At 43.3% G+C, this 27,513-nt stretch overlaps 1 protein-coding gene across 1 annotated transcript in view; it reads right to left on the bottom strand.

Annotated features, from left to right (window-relative positions):
* The window catches only part of DNAH8 (dynein axonemal heavy chain 8), a 340,250-nt gene that overhangs the window by 124,705 nt on the left and 188,032 nt on the right, over positions 1-27,513 (bottom strand). The window contains exons 51-58 of the mRNA XM_025197818.1: positions 22,261-22,502; positions 22,033-22,173; positions 18,705-18,942; positions 14,565-14,707; positions 7,479-7,613; positions 5,386-5,508; positions 2,879-3,092; positions 1,922-2,031 (exon numbers count right to left, since the gene is read on the bottom strand). Of these exons, the coding sequence (XP_025053603.1) occupies positions 1,922-2,031; positions 2,879-3,092; positions 5,386-5,508; positions 7,479-7,613; positions 14,565-14,707; positions 18,705-18,942; positions 22,033-22,173; positions 22,261-22,502 (1,346 nt within the window). The remainder of the gene's footprint in view (positions 1-1,921; positions 2,032-2,878; positions 3,093-5,385; positions 5,509-7,478; positions 7,614-14,564; positions 14,708-18,704; positions 18,943-22,032; positions 22,174-22,260; positions 22,503-27,513) is intronic.

Raw genomic sequence — 27,513 nt, 5'->3', positions numbered from 1 at the left:
AAAACCACCTATGGAGGTTGCTGGGAGTCTGTGGGGCTGGCAGAGGTACCAGCTGCAGACCCAGCACCAGCTCTGGTGCTGGAAGAGTGGCGGTGGCACGGACCATACCACTGGAGCAGATATGGGGGATAGTGCCCACCCTGCAATCCACATGCTGCCCAGGGTCTGGGGGGCTTCTGGGAGGTCTTATGGAGGGTTTCCCCCCCTCACTCAGTATGAGCTCTGTGTGCTGTGGGGCGCCGGGGTGTTGTTTTACTTACTCCTCAGTGTGCACGGGCCCCTGGATGGGACTCCCCTACGGTGCTGGGGCGGGGTGGGGGGGGCTGCAGGTGAATTCTTGCTGCCCTTTGGGTTTTACCCGCTCCCCTGAGCCTGCCTGAGACCCTGCCGCAGCTATGTGGGGGTCTCGTGGGGGTTTCCCTTCCCCCCAGTGCAAGGCTTCCCTTGCAGACTCCACAGAGCAGAGTTGGCATCGCTGCCTGTAATGCAGTCGTGGGGTGGGGAGATTGGTTCCTGCATTTGCATCCACTTTTCCCATCCTGGTGGTATGTTTTGAATAAATAGAAAAATAAAACCTATACAGACAAAGATGCTTATTTTTATTTTCACAGACTCAATATTTCACGGACTTAACATAGCCATTGGATTTATGACACATTACAACCTGCCTGACATCTGATTCACCACCAGGCACCTGCCTGACCCCATCTCTTATGTTCTTCTTTTTCCCCAACCTTTCCTCCCCTCCTCCTATTTGTTCTGCCTTTTGTCTTCCTGATTTCCTTTTTTTTTTTTGCCTGAGAGTCTCTCTCACCTTGCACTATTATCACTATCCTGTTTCCCTTAGGCCTTTTCCCCCCCTGCTTTCCTCCCCCTCTCTTCCCTGTTTTACTGTTGTTTTTTCTAATTTCGACCTATTTTCTTTTCCATGACTTCCTGTCACTCTTTCTGTGTCCCTCTTTGCTCTTTTCCTGTCTCCTACTTATTCATTTTTCACTGACAGATTCTTTCCATCCTTGCAGTCTGTCACTGCTGTCTCTCCTTGGGGCAGCAGTGGCAGGACCCAGCTCGCTGATGAGCCCGGCCCTGCAGGGGTAAGCAGCTCCCCTCCCGTCGCTGCTGGCTGGGGCCCGCGGGTCGGCCCTGCCCGCCTCGCCTCGCCTCACCGCTGCCCCACCATCACGGCTCCGTGCTCCACAGCCGTGGCTCTGTGCTCTGTGGTGGCGCTGCTGGCGGCTCTGTGCTCTGTGGTGGCAGCAGCTCCACGTTCCGCAGCAGCGGCGGTAGCGCCCGGGTCAGATAAAATGACTCTTCAGGCCGCAGGGCGGCCCATGGGCCATATGTTGGACAAGCCTGCTCTAGGTTACCTTACTTTGGGGATAGAGCTTGGAAGACAGACACCACTATTTTCTGTTTCCCTGCTGGCAAATGGTAACAACTGTGGATAGTTCCATGCAAAATATGATTTTTCACATTTTTCAGTGTCTGCCTAAGTTATGATAAAAGCTACTCTGTGTGAGGTGGTCATGCCTTCTGCCAGCTCATTTATTGCAAGGCAGTCACTCTTTTCTCAGGATTCAACAAAACCAGGCCCTTCAATTTGAAATCTTATCCAATACAAGTTCAGGCTGCTCTACGCACTTGATTCAAAGGAAATCAAAAGAAAAGAACCCTTTCAGTTCAGGCCTCAAAGTTTCTTCAGCATCTCTCAGTGACAGTAACCTTCTTCAGGTCTTACTTCTCTCTCAGGAGCTTTTAAATGCGCCTCGCTGGGAATCCACCCAGGAATCTGATTCCCCCTAGCTGTACCTCACTGCCAAGCAGAGCTAGCAGCCATTTTTGGTTCCTTAAAGGGTCCCTGCACCCTGTTGCACACTGTTCATAAATAGTGAATATTTTCATCATTTTTAGCATTGTGTACCTTTGTCCACTGCCATAATATTCTGCCAGTTGGGACTAATTTCTTGATTACATCACATATCTCAGGACTGAATTTTCTACATGGGTGAAAGTATCCAGAGCCAATAATTCCTGAAAAAGAATAAGACACAAGACAAAACTTTAGAATAAATGCAATATATACCTCATTCTTTCCTAAGAAAGAACTGTTATTTTGCAAAACTTTTGGTTCTTTGGAATGTGATATCCATACGGATCTCACTTGTGATGATTATTCACCCATGAGATCCAATCCTTTTTGGCAAATACACTCTTGGGGCTGTGTCTGTACCTCTATCTGGATGCCTGCACACTCCCAGGCATGAAGACATTAAGAGCGAAGCAGATCCAGTTATCCCTCAGATCCAGATATAAGACTCTATAGCAGAGGAGGGAAGAGGATCCACATGGAGAATACAACTTGAAGATCTGCAGTTATTATAAAGTAACTACTTTTTTCTTCTTCAAGCTTTGTTCATATGGATTCCACTTCTTATGACCATAAAAGCAGGAACCTCATAATTCAGGAGGTGGGAATGTAAAGTCCTATTTAAATAGTGATTACAAGACAGGTCTGCAAAAATAGCTGTTAGATCTTGAGGTCTGAGTTAAGGAAATGTAATGGGTAAAAGTGTGGACTGATTCCAAATAAAGTGAAGAAGCTGTCTAAACCCTGGCTTTAACTTGCATGGGGTAGACCTAATCCAGCTAGAGAAGCTCTCAAAGGGTCTTACTGTACCAAGGCAACATACAAGTCAGCCCTCCCCACACTTAGGAGTTGAAATCTGGCTACCCTGTAATTGGAGTAAGACGCAGAAAAGGATGAAATCTGGAGGTACTACTGAACTAAATTTATGTGAGAAGAGAATTAAGTTTATAGCTTACATGGCTTAATTGGCAATACATTTTATATATATAAATAAATAAATAAAAAGATTACCAAAAATTTTGTCTATGGATGCATTGGATGGCAATGTGCAATTAAATATAGAAAACTGCCTCTTCAAACGCTGTGGGATATCATTACGGCCTCCTCCAGGGTGTATCATAGCTGCTGTTAACTGTACATCAACAATTGTTGTAAAGTCTCCAGGTTTATCCAAACTGTACATTCCTTCCATTTCCATCATCTGGCGCACTATTTCATTTGTGATCTATCCAAAAAATCACTAATTACCGTTCCAAAGGAAAATAATGGAAAACAATCACATGCTAATTTCTTTAAATTTTGCTGTATTGGTACTTGCCTCCAAAGAGTCTTTTGTGCTTTAATCTAGACATAGGTCAGAACAGAGATAAGATTTCAAGTTTACATAAGAGATAATACCTTATCCCAGAGGAAAACAACCTTTTTCAAGCCTCAGGCTGAACAATCCAGCTCCAGTCTGATGGGGGATGGGTGGCTTTGGCAATGCATTGATGGCAGAGGCCAGAGCAGTGGGAGGGGAAAGGGGGATGCTTGGTAGCTGCTTCTCCCAGGCCTGCTTGGCTGCAGTGTTAGTGCACCTCCCAGCAGGAGCAGAGCTGTGCTGTACTGGGCTAAGATGGGATTGGGACAGAGGGAGGGGTGGGCAGAAGTGAGAGCGGCAAATTTTAGTTCCCCATCCCATCTATCTATCCATCTAGCTATTCACCAGCAAAAGATCTACACGTTAACTAGAAAAATACTAATGAGTTTGTCTACCATTTTGTGGGAGGTACTGGCAAATAGTTGAATAAAAACAAAGAAATTATTAGTTAAGAAACTATAAGCTGTGGACAGCTATAACTGAAAACTGTTTTAAAAGGTGAAGGGAATGCTATACAGTAGGTCTAATAAAAGATATTACTAGAAACCTTGCTTTTTGCATATTTCCTAGATTATCACTGGTACAAGAAAACTTTAATCCTTCTTCTTAAAAGGGAAGCAAGATTTGCTACTCAAGAGCTTGAATCAACTGTTCCAGACTAACAGTTATATTTAATCAGCCCTTATACTGGTGTGAGCGAGCTAAAGCACTGTAACTTTAAACCTGAATAAAATGGGTTTAAAGTTACAATGGTTTAGTTATTTTTATACCAGTGTAGAAATGAACAGACATAATTGTTATATCACAGCATCTTACACTGGCACAATTTACTACTGGTACAATTGCTACATTTGTCCACACCCCCAGTATTCTCCAACATAATTTTATCTGGATGCATCTACACATGAAATTAAGATGAAACAATAAACTCCAGAGCTGTTCAAACCAAAATAAACTGCTCCTGGGCACAGCATCTACACATAAGCCTGGTACAGCAGTAATTTGAGCTGGGGCGGAACAGGCCCAGGCTGGCAGGGGGTGTGGTAATTCAGCCCTGGGCTCTGGGTGGTGGCATCAGGCAGTGGAGGAGCTGGCTAGGGCATGAGGATCCTGAACCTACAGACTTGTGTGGCTAGGTGGCAAGCAGGAGTCTGGCTCCTGCCTGGTCACTTTCTACATGTGCATTTCAGAGCAGTTAATGACTGCTATAAGACAGTACTGTCCTCAACAGTACTATCTTACAGCAAAGCTAATTAGTTTACTGCACCCTGATACCAGTGTACGTGTAGGAAGTGATGTTTTACTGCAGTCTAGTTGGCACTAAAACACATGTGTAGATGCACCCACAGATGGAGAAATCAGGTTGCTGCTGACCTCAGTGAATGTGTTCTAATGTCTTTTGGAGCTAGTATTCCTAAAGACCTATCTTTTTCCAAAACGTTTTTTATGTACCAAATAATGAAAACTTGGATGATTTCTGCCCTTTGCTTTTTCAGTTGAAAGAAGCAAATAATGTTGTATGTCTTTCTTAAGAAGAAATGTCCAAGAGAAAGAGATTCTGCATGGTCTTTAATCATTTAATGCATGCAATACATTTTCCCATTGTGTGAATTGGCTTTGGACAAACAAGCAGACAAATGTCTTGGGACATGTAGAATGGAAATAAATATTTTAAAATAAATATTTAAGCAGTGTTAAGAACTTTTATGTCTGCCTACAAGACACAGATGGCTCTTCCATAGATAACACAGAATAAAATTTAAGCTTTCTCTAAAACAGTGCTAAGTGACAGTTACTGTCAATTTAATCTCACACAGAAAGTTAATAACATGTTCTTTTGAGAATTATGCTGCTTTCATATGGTCTTATAAAATATGAAATAACGTAAAATAATGTACAAAATAGTACTTCTAAATCTGAAATATATCTCTGAGATGTCTAATCTGTTCCCTTTTTACTTCATAAACATATCATTATTATATGACTTTTCCAGAATTTATTTATAAACAAAAATACTGCATAGTAAAAAAGGATAAAATCTTTCCTGTATGTAAAAAAAAAAAGGTTTGAATTATGGTATTTAACACAAATAATTAAATCTGAAGTTACTTTAGAATATATTTAGTAATATATTAAAATATTAAATTTTGAATGATACCTGATCACCCCATTCATTAATTATTGGCATATTAATATCATCAACAAATACAGTCATTTTTCTGCCTCCTGGTGGTCCATAAGTACTGCCCATGCGTTTGTCCACATAACTCTCTATCGCCCTCTATAAAATAAAGGTTCTCATTTAGTGTCTATGCTGTGAATATAATTTTAAAATATTTTGTATTTACTTCTATTTATTTTTCACTCTGCTTCTTGTTCCCTTGAGATAAATGAAATTTTCTACCAGATAATTTTCTTTTGTTAACAGCTTCTCTCCCAATTCTTCATGAATGGACTGTGCCTATCCCTGTTATTATTAGTGGATTCAGGATTAAGTCCTGAAGTTCATTTCAGCCAGCAGATAAGTTCTTCTAAAGTTGAAGAAACAACTCTACAGCAAATTATTAGCAATAAACCCACAGTTAATGATAAGTTGTATGACTTTTTAGAATAAACAGGTTGTTAAATGACTGAAATGTAATTCATTATAAACTACCACAGCTGGCAAGATGAAGTAAGAAGTGGTTAAAAGAAAGACAATTATCAGATAACAATTTGACAACTGACAATTTAGTAAAGTAGGCCCGGTTTCATTGGTAAAGGCAGTAGAACTTTAATGCTAGTCTTCTTACTTATTTCACATGCATTTTCACAGACCTGCATTTTGCATATTGGCTTCTATTCTATACAGGAGAGCACACGACACACCAGCAGACTCCCTGTGCCTGAAGAAAGATGTTTCTGCCCAAAAGCTTGCAAAGAACATTTTTTCCAACTATTTAGCTGGTATAGTAAAAGATACCACATTTACCCAAAGAACCATGTCTGCCTAGTCTCCTTAACCAGCATAGAATTAGAACTATCATCTTTTCTTCTTCTCACATTATCTTCTGGGTGAGTCTTCCAAAATGTGGGAGAGGTGAGCATGTGTTAAGCAAGCCTTCTGGCTATCTGTTTGAGACAGCATCCATTGCCAGTAACATGGAAGTTGTTTTTCTGGTGAAATAATTTGGTCATTGTGTGCAACTGAAACTGGCAAATTGATGCTTGTTGGGAGGTCAAATGTATGAGAAGTCATAAAGAATACTTAGGATCAAATCCTATATCACCATGACACACCTAGGTAGCACTTACATAATTATGTAAGTGCAATTTTTTCAACTTAGAGTATAAATTCTGTTTCCACTTGGACCTACCTTGATCCACCAGGCTTCAGGTCTGCAACTAAAATGCTCCATTCCTTATTGGCACCCACTGTGGCCTACCCCCACCAGTCTTGTTAGGGCTCTCCTATGCTCGCTCCCCTTGACCAATGAATGTGATTACCCCTGATGGGACTCTGGCACCTTTGTAGGGCCAACTTTATTGCTTTAGCTCCAAGAAACTAATGCTCTGTTACTTTCCAATGAAATTACATATGTTTTGCTCTGGTTTCTCAAAGGATGGGCTGACATTTGTTCTGAGTTTTTGTTTTGCAGAAGCCGAGTTTTAATTCCCTTAGAGCACCTGGAAATCTGCCATTTGTAATTCTTAACTTGGTTCTTGCATAGTTTGTGTGCAGCTATTATTGCAGTCTGCTAGAGAAGTGCCACCCCAGAGGTCCCAAATGATTAGACCTTTAAAGTTTCAGTGATTCCTCATTTGACAGATAATATTAAAAATGAATAAAAATTAAACCTATAAAATGAACTATTTGGAAACTGATTCAACCAATCTTTTCCCTAGGCAAAAGTTTCTCATGGTGTGAAGTAAAGTGTGAAACAGTCCTAGAATCCCTACAAAAAATACTGAATCATCTCAGAGATCCATGAAAACAGGACACAGCCCATTTGTGAAGAATGAATGAATTTGCGCACCTCTGAACTATTTACTGTACCTTATTTTAAATCGGAAAAGTATTTTGGCAGAGGATTTTCAAGAATGACTAAATGACGTGGGAGAACAAGATCCCTTGACTTGCATAGGAACTTGCAGTCTTAACTCACTAAGGATATTTTAAGAAAATGTTAACCTATATTAACAAAATGAGGTACTTTCCAAATAGTTACATGAGCAAAAATGCATAAGTATTGCATAAATATAAGCTTTTACCTGAAACATAAATGGCTCTGTGGCAGAGGAAAAGTTTAAACATTTCGACAAATGTTGTTCAGGGTCATATTTTTTCAAATAAGCTTTAATCATTACAGATTTTGCAGTTCCTTGTTCTCCAGTGAGCAAAACTGCCTGTAATAAACATTTAAAAAAAACTCATGACAGAGCATTGCAGAAATATTTTAAAGCACTTGGTATTAAAAAATAAAATATTTATCTAGTTATTCATGCATTATACTTATAGGATTCCTATACCACTATAAAGACTATGAGGGTTTACCATCCCTTCCAGATTCCCCAACACAAATTACTGAAGATGGGAGGCCAAAAGGGGTAAAATAAAAAGAAAAGGTATGGGAGGTTCCACAATTTTTTTTCTCGCAATTTCTGTGCATCACATCTTTCCTGAAACAATCACTTCAATAGCTTCCTTAAAGTGTACCATTTGAGCTATTAAAACTGCATGTGGTGAGGACATTATTGGACCATCAAATGCAGTTTCTGACACATGATTTCAATGTAAAATTTCTTACCCAATAATTTCCTTTCTACTACCATTGTCTCCCATAATTTTGCCACAAAGAGCTTCCCCCTTCCTCTGAAATTTCTTAGAAGAGTTTCTGCATTGTAACATGGTATGCCAGGGCACTGTTTGTGCCCGCCACTTTAAGACCACAGCCAAGCAGCCAGCAGGTGCTTGATTGCGGCAGCCATTTTGACCCTGGCTGACTATATAAATAGTTCAGTTCCCTGCTGGCTGGTCAGGCAGCAATACTGCCTAGCTGGGAGGCTTCTTGGAACATCCTGGAGGTAAGGGAGGAGCTGTAGGGGATGGCTAGGAGGCTCCTGGTCCTGGTCCTGGGCATGACCTAAAACTGCACCCTGCTGGGAGTGGGTGGCCTGGTGGGTCTCTCAGTGGCAAAGGAGCCCCCAGGAAATGCCAGGCCACTTACCACCCCGGTGAAAGGCGGGTTGGGGCACCTTAACCCTAGCCCCCACAACCAGGTGGGTTGCCTGCTACTAGGGCCCAGAGGGCAGACCCCAGGGGAGACAGTGGGGCTAGAGATTCAGACCTGATTGAGAGAGTACCCTCAACTGGTCAATGCTGGGGCCAGGGCCAGGACAGTCAAAAGGGCCAGGGGCCCACTGCAAGGGATGCCCAGAGCTAAGAGGGCCTGGGGTTTCTGACTGGCCTTGGAGGTGAGGCCTGGGCCTGTGTGGCCAAAGGTCCCAAGGGGACCACACCCAAGAGGGGAAAATAGTTTCAAGGAGCTAGATAGCCTGAATGAAGGTGGGGTAGGCTGCCTGAATGGAGAGATCTTGGAGGGGTCCTGACAGGAGGATTCCAGTGGCCCAGTGTGGGGCTAGTAAGAGTAACAGCTGGATGCCATCTGCAAGGCATAGACTGCGGTGTAGGGGAGGTACGGAGCTGCAGATAGCGCCCCCTGGCATTGGGCCAGGAAAATTGGCAGCCTCCTGCCTAATTAAGATAATTAATTAACAACAAGGCATGGCAGGTGGGAAGGCGGGCAGTTGGCCCAGAAACAGGTGGGTGGGCCAAAGGTAAATCAGCCCTGATTAGACACCCCTGTTACACATGGGCTGGGGCCTGGACAGGTGGAATGCCTACACATGCAATTAGTGCACATGAATAAACTGCTCCAGAGTTTTTTGCTCTCCAGTTGCACTGTTTGAATGTGCACCTGGAAGCAATTAGTTCTAGAGCAGTCAACTCTGAAATATATTCAAATGCAGCATGTGGAGCCCAGTTGCAGCAGCCCCAGCTGGCAGGCGGCTCCAGGGGTCAGACTGCTAGGCCAGAGCTGCTCTGACCAGACTCAATGTGCTGTGCAGGGGCTGGCTGTCTGGGGCACAAGGGTGTTTCAGTGTAGGGGATAGCCAGCAGGTAGTCCCCACAACGAGGCACCATCGTGCCCCAGCCAGCCAGGTCAGCATCTACACATATGCTGTTGTGCACAAAAACTCTGCAGCACAGCAGTACTTGCATTTACAAGTACTACCCTGCTGCAGAGTTTATTTGTTTCCTGCACTCTAAGAGAGGTGCATGTATAGACACTGAGATGTTTACTGCAGAGTTAATAAGTCAGTTCTACAGGAAATGTCTCATGTAGTACACCCATCTACACTCAAGCTACCCTCTAGAAAAGACAGTTTAAAGGTGTGATGAAACTCAAAGTAAATGATTAGTAATCTTAACAGCAATTAACAAACTATGTACTTTTGGGTTATCTGGCCCATAAGCCTGTAGGCATAGAAATAAATGTTAATCTCTTGTCTATGCTCTGGGGGTCATATTAAGAGGGCAGAACTACAAAATATGCTATTGACAGAAAATTATCAGGTAAGGAATTTTTTATTCCACAAGCTATTGTTTCCTACAATTTTATGTTGCCTAAGAACTAGCAAATAGAAAAATATAGGGAAAAAGAAACAAACTAAAGCTTTTTCTTTTTTTAAATTTCTTGTTAGTAAATACATATGCTTTCACAATACTGAATTTAATCCATCTGGCCATGAATAGTTAAGGTGTCCAAAGATCTTGCCACTTCAAATGAAAAGAAACAAAGAGCATGATTTTTTTTTTTCCGGTTTGGTATGTCCAAAATAGATCTTTAGAACTGGACATGCCTCCAGATTATACCATTATTTTTAAGCAGGATGTTTTTTCAGCAAAATGTTGTGGATTTGGACAGGATGATGGAGGGATTTATTTTTGTGAAGCATGCAAAGTGGAAATTCACTTTTGGTAAGACAAAAGTCTTAGAACTATATTGGAATTATGGGGCATGCGATGTGGGTCCTTCAAAGACACAGCTTGACAGAGTCCATGATTCTAGCTCAGTTAGGCAACCTAGGTAGACAACCTTTTCTAGCTGGGGGCAGGAATGACCCACCCCAGGTCAGAGGCAGGTAGTGGCTGAGTTTTAGTTCTCATCCACCAACTACCAAGTCTTCCTATGGCAGCTTCAGGAGAGCATGCACAGTTGGCGCTTGTCCCCATGGCAGCATGGGGAGAGAGCCTGCAGCTGAAACCCCCACTACTGAAGCCCCATGTCCGCTAGCCAGATGCAATGTTTCAGTGACCCAGACCTGGCCCCTGCTCTAGTTGAGATTATGATTAATAAGAGGGTATAGATAAAATGGTGCAACCCTTGCTACAGTTCAAAGCAAAAGGAGGTGCTTGTACATGTGACAAAAATAGCCCATTTTTGCAGTTTAATTGCATCACATTGTACACAATGTGGGGTATTTTTTACGACTTAAATGAGTTTATGTTGCAAACTAAACCATATCCATACGTAGTTTACTTTGTAACATAGATATTTATAAAGTTGCAGCCTTTTGAAAGCTCCCCCAACACCCCCCTCCGCTGCAGGAGAGGCAGGCCGAAGGCAGAAGTGGTGGGGGGGGTGGGGCTTCCCCCCCCCCCCCCCCCCCCAATGGAGCCTGCCTGCATCTCCCACAGCCTGGGGTTGAGCTGCTGATGGGCTGAGCAACCCTTGACCTGCGGGGGACCCTGGTCCTTCCCTTCACTGTGGCAGTACCCCCTGGGGCCACCGAGGCAAGCTGCTAGTATGCCAGATGCTGCCCAGCTCAGGCTCGGGGAAGAGTTGGATTGGACTGGATGCTGTCTTCAAGCTAGGGAAGTACCTGCTCACTAGCCACCCACCTGGGCAGTCCTGGGACATGCAGCCACCACAGAGGGAAGGACTGGGACCCCCCCGCAGCTCGGGGCCTGCCAGTAGCTCACCCCCTGGCCACGGGAGAGGCAGGCAAGCTCCACAAAAAGGATCAGGCCCCTTGCTGTTTTTTTTTTTTTTGTTTTCCCAACAGAGCCTACCCACATGACCTGCCAGTGGGCTGCATACTGCCTGAGCTGTGAGGGGCCCCAGTCCTTCCCTCTGCAGTGGCGGTGCCCCCCAGGGCTGCCTGGGCAGGGTGCTAGTGGGCAGGTGCTGCCCCATCTCAGAGGCAACACCTGCCAGATCCAACTCTTCCCCTGAAGAGTTGGATCTGGCAGGGTACTGCTTCCAAGTTGGGGCAGCACCCCTCTGCTAGCATCCCACCTGGGTGGCCCCAAAGGTCACTGCCACTGCAGAGGGAAGGACCACGGCCCCCGCAGCTCAGAGTCCACTCAGCCCACCAGCAGCTTGCCCACAGTGTGGGAGATGTGGACAGGCTCTGCGAAAAATAAAAAATAATAATTGGAAAAAAAAAAGGATAGAACCCCTTTCCATAACAGCGATGGAAGCCCCTAAATTATCACAATTAAAATCCCACCTAAACGTTTCAATTTAGGTGACTAAACCCCCTGATCAGGCTTTTCTCCACTGAAGTCTGCCTCCACAGGATGAGTTGTCCCACCATACTGGTCTCACTCGGAGTACTGTGCTCTGTGTAGGTTAATTGACTATGCTCTGTAAATTGTACCTCATGTATAAAATACTGTCATGGCACAGGGTCCCTGGGGATAGCCATGATGCCAAAAGGGCTCTGTGATCATGTCAATTCTGCCCCTGCAGGCACCTTCTTTTCTTTCCTGCCATGTCTTGTTAGTATAAATAACAAATAGGGAGGCTGCCCATGAGTTTCTGCATGGTGACAGTCCTGTTGGACCCTACTAAACCCTGCGGGATCTTGGACCCTGTGAGGAGAGAGAAGAGCCTCAGAGAAGTAAATTGGTCCCACTTGAATTGCAAAGAACTCCACAGGGCTCATTCTTCACCTGGTGTTTCAGGAGGGGAGGAGTAGTCAGCCGGAACTCCAGGATAAAAGGAGACCTGGGGCAGGCAAAAAAGGGCACCAGAAACCGGAAGTGGCTGACTCAGGCACAGAGACAGCAAGAATAGCTGAAGGCACTGAGAAAGCAATGGGTTTAAGAGAAGCAGCTCTGTGGAGGGAGCTGCTAGGGGAGAGAACCCTGAAGGAAATGCCCAGAGAGAAACTGAAACTGCCGCGGGGCAGTTAGAAGGTACCCTAAAGACCCTAATAGCAGGGCTGAAGAAAAAGGGTACCATAAAGTTGGGAATATAAGGGCAGGAGAAGTGTCAGTTTGTTTTCATCCTCCTTTTCATTGGAGTGAGAGGGAAGTCATCCCAGACAGATAATGTGTTTGCAACTATCGGGACAATAGGCCAGTAAAAGAACTGGCTAGGATTAATGGCAGATCTGTGCAAGGCTTCAAGCTGGGTGAAGTACAACCCAAACCTAGAGACCCACAGAGCATTTGTACTGCTCAGAGGCAGATTGCCGATTCTACTGAATTAACACCTGGTGGAACAGGTGAGAGTGTAGGGGTTGGTAGAGCCCTCACTACACTAAGACAGATTTCAAGAGCGAAAGCGTTAAAGGCCACATGCCCCAGCATTCTATTTTCTCCCGTAACAACAAGTCATGGCAGATGAGATTGTGGACATGTGGGACAGTCCAGCAAGACGTCGCGGTGGGCTTTGGCCTGCCTAGCCAAGGTGCTAAAACTGTCTTGGTGCAGAAGACAGAGTAAGAGAGTAGGAAAAAAAGAGAAAACCACTCAGACAAGGCAAGGAGCACCAGAGATTGACAAAAAAACATAGAATGATAGAGACAAGCCTCTACCCCAGATAGGGGCAGGGTTTTGGGGTGAATGCCCGCCACTGGACAGACCCCTTGCTGGGTCTCACCGTAAGCTAGTGTCTCATGGAACACTCCAAGCCTTATGGGCTAGATTCATGGCTCCAAAACCTCCCCTTTAGTACACCCCATACCTCTCAGGTGCTATATAAATATGGTCTCACTGATAAGGTTTCATTTGGGCCCCTGTAACTGCACCCTTCTGGTGCCAAGCTCTGCGGGCCCTGCAACTGCACCCCTCTAGCGCTGGGCCCTCTGCAGCTCTATAGCTGCACCCTCTCTGGTGCTGGGTCTCTAACACGTCAATGTGTGCCCCAATGAGGCCTCCTCCCCTATTAGCCTCTTTCCAGTCTACCGGTATAAAGGACAACAGAAAAACAAGCCCCTAGGCTACAACTTGACAATAATAATGGAGGCCACATTCCCTGGGCTACAACATAACAATAAGAATGGGGGCCACACTCCAGCCCTTTATGAAGGTAAACTTCTCTCTTATTATTGTGTGCCTCTTGGCCCCAGGTATCTTATGAGCTCCATTAATCTTGCAGGCAGCAGATCAGGCCATTGGATGTCCTTAAGTGGTTCTTCCCTGCAAAAGCTCCTTCCCTTGGTGACTGCCAGGGAACTAACTCCAGCCAGCCCCTGCCCTGGGGCTTGTGTGCACAGAGCCCTGCCTCCTTCCAGTCAGCTGACTGGGTACAGGTGCCAGCTAATTCCCTAATTAGCCTGCTGCAACCTGCAGCTGTGGAGCTCTGCCTCAGCTCGCAGGGCTCTCTAGCCCAGCTGTTTCTGTTCTTAAAGAAACAGCCTTAGTGCCTGCAACAAATACCATTTTAGTTTACCCAGGTCTGTGGGAGGTTAGTTCTACTATGCCACAGGTGAAGTATTGTAGTCAGAGACAGGTGTCTAAGTCACCATGTTACAATGTTCCAATCCACAGAGATTTAAAATTGCTCTTTGCTGCATTAAATTGTAATAAAAAACAAAAGTTAGTGAAGAGAAGGGTTAGGAACAAAGCAACCTGTCACTAACTGCAGGTGACAGGGTATTTTTAAAGGATGATGCTTAGCTTTCAAATCTAGATTTCCTATTCATGCAGGGGGGCATGAATCAGTTGATATTCAAGGAGTATTGTAAAGACTTCCATGAACCCTTTTCCAGACGGGGAAAAAGGCAGGGATTATTTAGGTTATGCTTAACAGATTTTTGTATTAAGATCTTACTCAAATGATTTGTTATTGATGTTAAGAATGGGCATTACTTTTAAATGTTTTTATATGGATCCAGAGTTAATTGCGAGAGTCCTATGCTTATAAAAAGTAAATAAACCAATAGGCTCAACCTGCCAAAATGTGATTGGAGACAGAGAAAATACAGAGAACTTATTTCCAAGTTTTAGCCTCTTTACTTTATATATTAGCTGCAATATTAAATATAAAACCACGCACTTACTTTGTGTTGCTTTGCAATTGTGTCAATCAAAAATTGAGTTCTCACATTGTCAACATTTGGAACCAAAATAGATGCATATTCTGGGACACTGTCTGTTGGATAAACGTATTCTTGAACTCTTTTACTCCAGTGTTCCCAGTCACCTAAAAAGCAACAAAAGGGAAAAAGTTTTGCCTCATACTTTCCTGTATGAACCTAGTACTTTCACTAGTCCAAATACTGTTTTCCCATTTGCTGTGAGCCCCAGGACAGCTCAGCCACAGGTGACTCACAGCAGAAACTGTTATCTTGGAAGTCAGACAGTCAGATTTGGAGAGAAGTCCTTCCTTTCTCTGCTTCCTAGCACAAAGAAAAAGGAAGGTGGTAGGGGAGGGGGAGGAGGAAGTGGGGGGTCACACTTATTCCACTTTCATATTATAAAGAAAAAGGAACTGGAGAATTATATCAACTCTTTCTTAGTGTATCCTGAATTATCATGGAAAAAGGAGTCACTTTTAAGAAGCTAAATTTTGACACTTCCTCTTATATTGTTAGGATGACAGAATGCCACTGGGGTTGGATAGTCACTTAGTTGTTCGAGCTTTTCTGTTTGTTGCAAATCCTCAGATAGATGGGTATACAATCTTATAGAATGATTTCTGGAAAAAACTTATATTTTCAGGCAATAGAAAATCTATTTCAGAAAATAGATGTAGCTATGGCATATACAGATGGGTAAAGCAACCAAGAACCATAATTTTTTTGTGAAAGTGACCATTTTATTGAAACTATAAAAATATTGTGGAAATGGCTATATGCATTCGTTTTCATAGATTTCATAGACATTAGGGCTGGAAGGGACCTCACAAGATCATTGGGTCCAGCCCCCTGCCCAAGGGACAGGAAGTCAGTTGGGGTCAAATGATCCCAGTAAGATTGGCATCTAAGAGTTTCTTAAACATGTCCAGCATAGGTGCTTGCGTCACCTCTGGGGGGAGTCTATTCCAGGCTCTGGGGACTCAGACAGTAAAGAAGTTTCTTCTTATGTCCAGCCTAAAATGGTCTTCCAGGAGTTTGTAACGGTTAGACCATGTCTTCCCTTGGGTGCCCTGGTGAACAGATGTTCTCCCAGTTCCTGATGTACACCCCTTTATATACTTATAGGCTGCCACCAAGTCCCCTCCCTGTGCCTTCGCTTCTCCAGGCTGTAGAGTCCCATTGCTCTCAGCCTCTCCTAAGGCCTGCTCTCTTGTCCTCTAATTATGCATGTGGCTCTTCTCTGGACTCTCAAGCTTCACCATATCCTTCCTGAAGTGCAGAGCCCAGAACTGGATGCATTCCAGCTGCAGCCTCACCAAGGCTGAGTAAAGTGGGAGGATGACTTATTGGGTCTGGCTTGAGATGCATCAGTAGATGCAAACCAGGGTTTTGTTTGCATTATCAGCTGCGGCATGACATTGGTGGCTCATGTTCATCTCGTGGTCAATCGTGACCCCCAAGTCTCTTTTGGTTGTGGTGCTAGTGAGTGTAGCACTGCTGAGCCTATAAGTATGGTGTGGATTCCACCCCCGCCCCCCGAGGTGGAGCACCTTGCATTTCTCCGTGTTAAATGCCATCAAGTTTAGATCTGCCCACCTTGCGAGCCTATCCAGGCCTCCAGTGCAGGGGTTGTCAACTGTGGGTACACATACCCCCAGGGATACTTGGAAAGGCCCTAGGAGGTATGCATAGGCAGGTGGGAATGGAGCGCCGCCGCCCACCACCCTGCACTGCCGCCTTCCAGAAGCAGTGTTGGGGGTGGTGAGGGCAGCAGTGCCCCTCTGTGGGCTGCACAGGATCTGCCTGGATAGCTGGATGCAGGAGGGAGGGAGGGAACTTGCATGCGGTGGCTGCCGCCACCATCCACCACCCCGCGCTGCCACTGCATCACATCCAGCTGCCAAGGGTACATTTATTTAAAAAGGTTGAAAACCCCTGCTCTAGTGTGACCACGCTTCATCATAATTTGGTGTCATTAGTGAACTTAGCCAGTCTACTTCTGATACCTGAATCCAGATAATTTATAAATACATTAAAGAGTACTGATCCAAGTACTGTCCTGGGGGACATCATTGGTCACCATGTGCCATGCAGATATGGTTCCATTGATTATTACTCTCTGGGTCCAACCACAGAGCCAGTTCCCCAGCCATCAGACCATAAGGCTGTCGAGGCCTCAGTTCCCCAGTTGTTTTTTTTTAATGCAGATATATAATATCGACTTCTTCTCCCTTGTCCAGGTAATGCGTCACCTGATCATAGAAGGAAATAAGGTTGGTCAGGCAAGATCTACCTGCAATGAAGCCATGTTGGCAACATCTCTCAGAATGTTGCCTTCCATTAGCCTGTTGTTAATGGTTTCTTTGACGATTTTTTCCAAAATCTTACCAGGGATTCAGGTCAAACTGATTGGCCTATAGTTCCCTGGGTCTTTCTTCTTCCCTTTCTTGAAGATAGGCACCACATTGGCCCTCTTCCAATCTCCATGAACCTCTCTTGAGTGCCACAAGTTCTCAAATATCCTCAGCATGGGCTGCGCTATGATGTCAGCCAGTTTCTTTAGCACTCTTTGGTACATTCCATCTGGGCCAACTGATTTGTACCTCTCAAGGTGTTGCCTCACAAGATCTTCACCAATGATGGGCATATGTTTGCCCATACCCTGGCAATCCTGCATCTTGTTAGGCAGGGTGATCCCCTTAGGCTGGCAGAAGACTGACACAAAGTAATCATTAAGGAGATGAGCTTTTTCCAGGGTGTCAGTTGTCCCCATTTGGTTTAGCAAGGGTCCAATGTTGCTCTTGTTTTTCTTCTGATTACCTACGTATCTGAAGAAGGACTTTTTATTGTCCTTGATTTCTGTAGCCAGTTTGAGTTTGCCTTAGCTTTCCCAGTTTGCTCCCTACAGGTGAGGCCCAGTGCTGAATATTCCTCCTTGGTGATGTTACCTGACTTCCATCCTTTATAGGCTTCTCTTTTAAGATACAGGAGGTCCATGAGTTCTCTATTTAACCAAGGCGGTCGCCCAAGCCTTTTGCTACCTTTCCTACAGGCTGGGATGGACTTCCCTTTGTGCTTTAAGGATTGTGTCCTTAAGGAGCAACCACTCATCATACACTCCGCCCTCTTTCAGATAATGGCCTCTGAGGGCCCTGGCAACCAGCCTCCTGAATTTGTGGAAGTTGGCTTTCCTGAAGTGGAGAATTTCTGCATTTCTGGTTGATTTGCCAGCTTTGTGATGGATAGAGAAAGTGATCAACTCATGATCACTGTCTCCCAGCTTCTCTTTGATTTTCAGGTCACTCACTAGATCATCCCCTTTGGCCAGTACCAGATCCAGCAACGCCTTGCCTCGTTGGTCAGTAGACTTCTTGAGACAAGTAAAGTTTGTCAGTGCAAGTGGGGAAGCTTCACAACCAATCAGGTTTGCCAGAATACTCTTCCCATGAGATGTCAGGGTAGTTGAAGTCACCCATGGCAACTACACAATGAGAGCGTGCCGCTTCTGCCAGTTCCCTAGTGAATTCGTAGTCAAGATCTTCCTCTGAGTTAGAAGGTCTGTAATAGACTCCTACTGTTATATCCCCTTCACCACCTTTCCCAAACAAATACTATCTATTCCAAACCATGTTGTTGGAGCTTATCAAATAAAATAATAATAATATATTATTAAGAGAAAACTGAGACAGTTTATAGCAAGAAAAAAAAATCATGACAAAATACTTTAAAGTTGAAAATAAAGTACCAAATAAAAGTAAAATTAAAGTTGAAAAAACATTCATGAAAATTCTCTAATTTATAGACTGTTCAAGGGCACTCAACAGAAAGACGTCATGAGAAATAAATTAAAAACAAAAGGGATAAAAACTTTTACTAATAATATTAAACCCTCCCCTAAAATCCCTTTAGTGCTTAAATCATTTTTCTAGAGGTATCATCCAAGGTATAATATTCAGATCCCATAAAACTAGTGCATTGCTAGGTTACTGGCAAGAAGGAAAATGGTAACCAGGAAACAAGATAGTATAGAAATGCAGTCCATTTTTTTTTATTTGTAAGCTACATATTTATTTAGAAAAATAACCAAATATCAAAAAAGAATTCCAGTGTGTTTTCTCTTACCATAATCAGTAACATAAAACTCATACATTGTTTGATTGGTTTCTACAGGGATTTCTGGCAAATCTAATTTGTTATCATTAGCTCTAATGAAGGCTTCAAGTTTATCCCTGCTATCCAGTTCCAGAAGGGCACCTAAACTCCACATCAGCCCAAAGCTGAACAATTTATGAAGATGGAATACAGTTGAAATACCGCCTTCTTCCTTTGAGGGAATCAAACCCTCCAAAAGATGAATAGACTGAAAATAATAATAAAAAGAGCATTAAGAAAACACTATACCATTTTTTACCTTCAAATATATCCAAACATAAAACACAGATTCTGAAAAGCAATCTAAGTTGATAAACACAAGGAAAAATAGCAAAAAATAAGTAAAGCCACAGTAAAACTACCAACATTTTTTGTGCTTATATGAGTTTGGAATCCAACTCTCATTTTCCAAAGTAATTTGGGCATTTAGAACCCCTTCTTATTAGAAATCAATGGTCCAAATATTTAAAGATATTTAAGTGCATAAAAAATACTTACCTGCTGGGATTTTCCAATTTACCTAGGTACCTAACACCTATCAGAAACAATGAAAAGGTAAGGGCCAGACTGTATGTGAACTTTAAGTGCCCTAAATTGGACTTAAATGGAATGTAGCCAATTAATTCACTAAAATAAATCTCTTTATTCCTACTAGACATTTAAGCCTATATAATCACTTGGTCAAGGAATAAGTGTCTTGCCTCAGAACACCAAGTATGTTCTATGCAGGTAGATCCACCTCTCTCAAATGCCATGTACAGGAATTATATTTGTGCCAGGAGAAAAGCCTTTCAAATGCTTTCTTGAAGAAGAAAAATGGCTCTTCTGCAAGAAATGTCTACCTCTTCCAATCAGGCAGATCACTTTCTCGTTTCTAGAACTAACTGGATTGGCTGTACAATTCTCTTGAGTGTTGAGGACACCCAGTATCCTGCAGTCCTCTGCTTTCCCTCCCTTTCTCTAAGGTGGAGCGAGGAAGAATACTGGCTCTATGACCGCCCACCCCGGAGGGAGCTGTCAGGGTCCCCTATAAGGACCTTGCCCTTGTCTCAACAATCAACTAATTAGCAGGAAAAGGGGGACTATTATCCTGAGGCAGAAACCCACCCAGAGTCTTAAGGGGGTTTCTACCAGGGTAGAAGAGCCCCAACCTGGTGCACTCCTCTAGTTATACCCAGAGCAGTGCAGTGGTGGGAAGGCAGATGTGCCTGGGGCTGGAGCACTCCTGGAGCCCTGGTAGGGTTCCAAGAAGAATATCACCCCCCTACCTATCTTGGCAATCAGTTGATTGGCCAAATGGGGGGGCAGGGGGGCATTGTCCTGCAGCAGGAACCCTCCTGGAGTTCTGTGAGGGTTTCCACCATGGCAGAAGAGCCCCTGCCAAGTGCATCCCTTCAGTTCCACTTGGAGGTATGCTGGGGAGTAGGGACAGCTGTGCTGCAGATGCAAGACTCCTTGTGCTAGGGTAGCTTTGTAGCCATGGGAGAATTCTCCCTCACCAGGAGGGTTCCTGAAACAGAATAATATCCCTCCCACCCCTGGCTGTCTATTCAACCAGCTGATTGGTGGGATGGGTAAGCAGCTATGCTGCTGCTGCAAGGCTTCTGGGGCTTGGACAGACTTGTAGCTTCAGGAGAAGTGCCCCCCCTATCCCTACATGCCTCCTGTTCCACCAATAGGCAGGAAAATGGCAGGAAACAGTTGTGCAGCAGATGCAAGACTCCTCTCATTGGGAAGCCTTGCTGCTGCAGCAGAATCCCCCTGCCTCCCCCTACACTGCTCTGCATTGGCCCAGAGGAGTGCAATAAATGGGAACTATTTTCCTGCAGGGGAAACTGGGAGGTTTCCCACCACAAAAAAATGCTTCCTTGGGCTCTGTGGCAGCAGTTGCTTTTCAGCAGCTGCCAACTACCAACTGACTGCCTTCCTACTTCCCAGGGAGGGAAGACTGTCAATTAATGGGGTTGACCCAGTAAGCACCCCCGTCCCCCATCATGAAGAAGCGAACCAAAACCAAAAAAAACCCTAAATTCCTGATTTCACAGAATAACAAGTAAAACTTTCTATCCACTATTTTCTCTCCCTTAAGGGATAAAATTTCTGAGGCTGCTCTTTGAATTAATATACAAAAATGTGGAATAGATATGACATGTGGGATGTTGGTAAAGAAAGCAAGCAGGAGAAATTAAATCTACTCTAGGCCTAAGGTAAGTAACAAAGAGATGAATATAGGAATAAAATAAAGGTGAAAAATAGGATAGAAAGAGTATATATTGATAGACAGGCACTGGCAGTTGAAATGGCTGCAATGGAGAGACATAGAAATACTTTATAAAATGATTAAACAACTAGCTGGAGATTTTAGTTACAGGAGGAAAGGTCCAATAAAAGATAAATAAGGAAAAGTCACTATTACTTTAAAGGAGAAAAGGAAGAGGAGGAGAACATTTTTCTAATAACCTTAACAGATCCCCACAAAAATAACATTTACATTTAATAACGGAGAAAAGATAGCGGAGCTTGATGTCTTCTGTGAAAAGAATATGTTGGTCAAATTTAAAGTAGCCACTGAAAGACTGAAAAAATAATATACCTTTAGGGAAAAAAAATCAAATCACAGCAGAATGTCTTAAGACAAATGGATAGATTGACAAAAACCTGTTATACCCATTTTGTTTGGAAAGGGAGAATGGAATTTTCCATTTATCTCAAAAGAATGGAAAATGGGCTCATAATAAAAATGTACAAAATAAAGATGGAGATTTGAAGGACAACTGGCACAGAACTATGCTGTTTTTAAATTTTCAAACATCTTAAATAGATTTAGTTTTGGTGTGATGTTGTAGACAATGGTCCAGGAAATATGTGAGGCAAGAATTTCTGTGGATATCTTTTATTGGATCAAATGCATGGCTGGTATAGATTTAGACAAGCTTTTAAATGCAGGGAATTCTTCTTCAGGTCCCTTTGCCTTCTATCCCAACTATGCAGTTGGTCTAATAAAAATATTACCCACAAAACTCCTTGCTTAAGTAAATTTAGAGATTTCACTGAGAGCAGATATAGAGGAAAAGTTCAGTTTCACCCAAGCTGGAAACAGAAAAGCCTTTCTTGTATATCTTAGTACCAATTTCTGGCCATCTAGTTGTTGGGGTACATTTTTTTTGAAATGCAGTTTTACTCTACACTGAACAGTATTCATAGAAATGATTGTTCTGTTTGCTGTTTCAACACACTTGGCTATAGAATGAATTCATACACGAATATAAACTAATTTGCATGGCAATATCTGCTTTACCTGCATAATATAGTTACATTCTAGAAGTTCCACTTTTGGATTAAGGTTTAACTTCATATATGTATATGTTGGTTCAAAGATTCTATCATATAAGTTTTGTAAAACATCAGCTTCTTGTGAAGAGCGTTTCTTCAGCCATGCCTGTGGGGGGGGAAAAAAAACCCACATCTATACACACAGTACAACAAAATAAAACTAGTAGGTAATGCTCTTCAGTCTTAGTCTTACTTGTAATATTGGTCTCCAGCTGAGGGCAGAGGAACTGATGTAGACCATGCCCATCCGAGAAACTGTTGCAGGAGAGGCATTCTCAATGTTGTGAACCTCAAATAACAACTTACAGGTAGGAGCCATAGGAATTCTATCACCATTAGCCAGAGTTAGTGTCTTATTATCATCCAAAACAGAATTTAGATTTTCAATCCAAATTGCATCTACTGGACCATCTAGAATCAAAAATATATTCTCACCTGGAAAAAATTGAAGGAGAAAGAATTGATATTTTACACCAAAATGGCTGTACAATACATTTAAAAGAAGATACTTTAAACACCTAAATCATCATATAAAATGATTTATCTATAGTGAATCTTATGTTCCAACAGTACTGCCTTTACAGTACTCCACTGTAGCAGCTGTACACCTCATCATTGGCAGCTGGGGGCAACATGCACATCTTCTGAGCCCTGTTACCCCAAAGATTTCTATATATAAATAGTTTACACCAGGAATTAGCAACATATGGCCCTCACATCCACAGAATCTAGTCTGCAGAGCTGGGAGGAAGCTGTGCCAGCACTGCAGCTGGAGTTCATACTGGGCTGCAGCAGGACAGGCTTTGTCCAAGCTGCAGCCAAGCAGCTGGGGGGAAAAGGTAGGGCTTTGCCCACACCATGACTGGGCAGTAGGGAGAAGCAGCAGCTACAGCAGTGGCCTGGGTTGGGAGCATAGGCCCACCATGAACTCTAGGAGGGTTGATCCAGCCTACTGCTCCAAAAGCTTGCCTAGCCCTGATTTACATCCTTTAGTAAAGTGGACTGCAATCCACATTGCTTGTGAGACCCTCTGAAATTAGAGCTACGGTATATAAAAAGTTGAGAGAGAGCAAAGTAGGGTATTGCCTACAGCACGCTACTTCCTCAGTACTATTACCCTGGTCTCTCATTTTTGCTCAGCTCCTAAAGCCATATAGAACTGGGCTCTGAATTAGAGGAAAAGGAAGAAAAGTGGCTTGCAAAAGCAATACAGTCAACATCAAAAGTTGGTTAATATAAAACACATCTTTCTCTTCTTTCTAGTATTGATTCCCAAGAGTTTCATTCTAAGGCTCCTGCCACGCATTATATATATTATGCAATTAACATGTTAATTGAACAATACATTTAGACTAGCCACATGTGCAAACTAATTAACATGCCATAAACATGTCTACCCATCTATAAAAGAGTCAAACAGCTACGAGTTAGTACTTGAAAATACATAACAACTTTATAGCTGGTTTCTATCCAGCTTTAATTTGAACATTTAGTAGGGCCTAAGGGTGTTTATACACATGCTTTGGGATTGTGGGGGTGGAGGGGTGCTTTAATCTGAGTTGCTCTGAAAGCCACTCTAATTAAAGCACCTGGAGCGTCATATGCATCAGCACCCCTACACTGAAAAATGGCAGTGGGGGCACTTTAACTAAAGATCACCGAATGCATGAGTTATAAACTTACCAGGGGGGACCAGTGGGGAATGGGAGAGACCCTGTTCACCCGAGGACCTTCCAGAGTAACAAGGAATAAGGAATAACAGCCATAAATTGTTTGAGAGTAGGTTCAGGCTGGACATTAGAAGACACTATTTCAAAGTCAGGGTGTCTAGGATCTGGAACCAACTTCCAAGGGAAGTAGTGCTGGCTCCTACCTTGGGGGTCTTTAAGAGGAGGCTTGACAATTACCTAGATGGGGTCATATGAGCCCAGTATTCTCTCCTGCCCAGGGCAGGGGGTCGGACTTGAAGATCTATCTAGGTCCCTTCCGACCCTACATCTATGAATCTACTATGTGAGCCACTGAAAATTATTTTTGTTAAACACACTGCAGCCCTCTGGAAGTACAACTAGCAAGTTTTCACCCTGAGCAAAGCCTTGCTGAGCAGGACTAGGAAAGGGCTTTTGGCTAAATCCTGCTCTGGAGAGAGGAAGGGGGTGGCCAAGCACTGGAGAGCAGGAGTGGGAGGGGGAACTCAAAGCCCCCAGTTGCTGCTGGTGTTGACTGGTGTGCCTGGCCCCAGCTCTTTCTGCTGTTGCTACCATTCCATCTGCCTTTGCTGCTATAGCTAAGACATGGGGTGGCTGATGCTTAGACTCCTTCCTGGATTCCTGAGACAGATGTTCAACCAATCTAAGTATGGAATCCTGATAAATAAAAACACATTTTGCTAATGTTACTTCGTAATTTGCTATTCTCATCTGTTAAATGAATACAGAATAGCCCTTTTGGCTGAAGGAACCAGCTTCTTATGCCATTGGTGTTTCAGCTTATGTCTCTCAGGATGTAAACAAATGCTGCATTTCTCCTGGGAGAAAGTATTTTGTCTTGGGATCCTATAGACAGACATATCCATTGTCTTCCTGCTTGCTTTAATTTCTTTTAAAGGGTAACTTAGACTCATTTTTGCAATACTCACTTTATTCCTACACTTTCTGACTGATAAGTTAAAGCAATCTTTGCTGATAAGTCCTTTTTCCTATTCCTTGTAGGATTTCTACTCCAATATTGGTTTTGAGGTGGTTACTTATCCACATGTTTGGAGCCCTTTCATACATTTTTTTTTTCCTCTTGACAGGAATGAAAAATCCAAATAATTTTTGCATTTTTGACTTAAAAACATACAATATTTCTTCACAGCAAAGTCATTGAGTTTTTCAGTCCAGTCGAATTCACTACCTAGTCCAGGGGCGGGCAATTATTTTGGGTGGAGGGCCACTTACTGAGTTTTGGCAAGCCATTGAGGGCTGCATGAGAGGCAGCCAGGGGCAGATAACTATTAATTTACTAAATTTTTTAGGGGCCCTGCGGGCCGGATAGAATGGCCTGGTGGGCTGCATCCAGCCTGTGGGCCACATTTTGCCCAGCCCTGACCTAGTCCCTTCATTTCTCCGTTTCTTCCATTTAGTTTAAAATGAATCAACTCACATTCTCAAGATCATTTTCCACGGCTGGCTTTTCTATAATACTCTTACTTTAACAAAACAACATCTAAACTATCATTATCTCTTGATTCAATGACAATTTAGTAAAATAACCAAAACCTGTCATTTATCACAGCCATAAATATTTATACCTTGCCATTATTCGTGGTATTGTTCACCAATCTATATCTAGGAAGTTAAGTAAAATATTTCTGCAATATTATCAGAGAAATCTCTAACTTCACTTCCTGACTTCCTAGACTTAACTTCTAACTTAACATCTTAGGGAAGGATGGTAAACGAAGTGCTACTGGTGTAGTGCTAGGAGTCTGTTGTAGATCCTAAGGTCAGATTTTGACACAAACAGAAATTTCTGTAATATTATTAAAGAAATCTCTTTCTATGTTAAAATTTCTCCCTAGGATCTACAGCAGACTCCCAGAACTACACCAATAGAACTTCTTTTACCATCCTTCCCTCGAGAGATTTTGACACACACTCATTCTGTTTAATTCATGTTATTTTTCACAATCTAGTTTAATGAACTATGTTAACCCTACCTTTATATTTTTTCTAATTCTAACATATACTTAAGTTCCTGAGTTTTAGACATGATTGCTAGTTATAGGTATACCTAACATTAGCCAATTTCACATCACAAGTGATGTAAAAGTAGTCTCAGTTCATCCATTTCGTTGCTGAGGCTGTTTGCATCAACACAAAATTTCAATTATTTTTTACTCATCACAACTAGTATCCTACAAATACTTAATTCAGTCTTTCTGTTAGCTGTATAGTTTATCCAAAAAATGTTTTAATCAATATTAGTACTTTCTTCCTCCTTGCTGTCTGCTCTCCTGCCTTCAGTATTCCTTTATCAATCATTGCATCTTAATTTCTCTGACTTACCTCTTTGTATGTATTAAAAGCAGACAGAAAATTTCTCCCATCCTTCTCCTCTTATTCTTTATTTCTCTCTCCATTTTTACTGATATGTGCAAAATGTCCAGAAGCTTACCTAGTCTACTCTGGACCATCCTTACTTGAGATTTCTACAATTGAAGCTATCCTCAAGACTCAGTCTTGAAGATGTTGATGTCTGGGAGCTACTGCTTCTTTTGGGGACAAAGACAATACAGTATAGCATCATGAATCCGGCATGCTCAGAACTGAGCACCTGCCGGAAATGTGACAATTCCAGATTTTTAAAACCAGAGCAGTGGCAGGTCCCAGAGTGGCAGGAGGAGGGGGAGGATAGCAGTGGCCATTCTCGGAGCAGTGGCCACATGCAGAGCAGTGACATGGGGTGGTGGATGGCAGCAGCAGGCGCCGCATGCAAACTTTCCCCTCTGCTGCTCCAGGACCAGCCGCTACTACTCCCCAAAGGAGTGTAGTTTTAAAAAGTGCAGGATTTTCAATAATTCTGAATTTTTGATGTATAGATTTATGAGGTTATACTGTACAAGACCATGGAAAGATTACCCAGTCACCTGAACATCTTGGTCAGATGGTGATTTCACAAACATAGCTGAGGAGAAAACAAAATGAACTTCTTGGAGGCTATGGAGTTGGTAACCTTGGTCCGGAACAGGTAGCTGATACCAGTTTTCTGTGATGGGGAATTCCTCATGCACCTCAAAATTCCAGGGAATTTAATAAGTACAGGGTGCTAGAAGCCAGCGTGGCATGTAACAAGAGTCTTTCTTTGGTCCTTGTTTGGTTATGGTTCAGAGTCTGGAATCGCTATCTGTTATGGGAGGTTTAGAAAGTACAGAAGTGTAACAGGGAACCCTAACCCTGTCATCAGAAAGCAGACCCGCCCCTTGAAGGCCAGAACTTTCTGGGCATGGAGTGCTGGTAAGGAAAGGGTTAAATGCTGAACCTGGCCAGCTAGTCACCTGACCGGAAGGGGCAGGACTATAAAAACCCTGGGCAGAGCAGCAGTAAGGGGAACAGCAGCTGAAGGGGAAGGAGTGCCTCCAAAAACTCCACAGAGAAGCTGGGTGAGTGGTCCAAGGGCAGGAACTACGAAGCTGTGGAGAGACGGCAGCTGCACCACAACAAGGACTGTAGCTAATGGTCGGGAGCTGAAGCACCAAGCCTGCAAATGTAAGCTGACCTGCTGCTTTGCTTGATGATATTGACTGGTGGCAGTTATTATTTTGTTTTTCTTTTTGATTATTGACTAAGACCGGTGGCTTGGGTGAGGTGATTAGGGGAAGGAGGAGGCCTCATAGGGGACCCACGGTAGTGTGGGGACCCCGGTGCCAGAGAGGGTGCAGCATTTGGGGTGCACTGACCCC

The sequence above is a fragment of the Alligator sinensis genome, unplaced genomic scaffold, assembly GCF_000455745.1.
Source record: "Alligator sinensis unplaced genomic scaffold, ASM45574v1 scaffold198_1, whole genome shotgun sequence".
Lineage (NCBI taxonomy): Eukaryota > Metazoa > Chordata > Crocodylia > Alligatoridae > Alligator > Alligator sinensis.
Note: the sequence above shows the minus strand (reverse complement) of the source record. Positions and strands in the feature narration are given on the sequence as shown.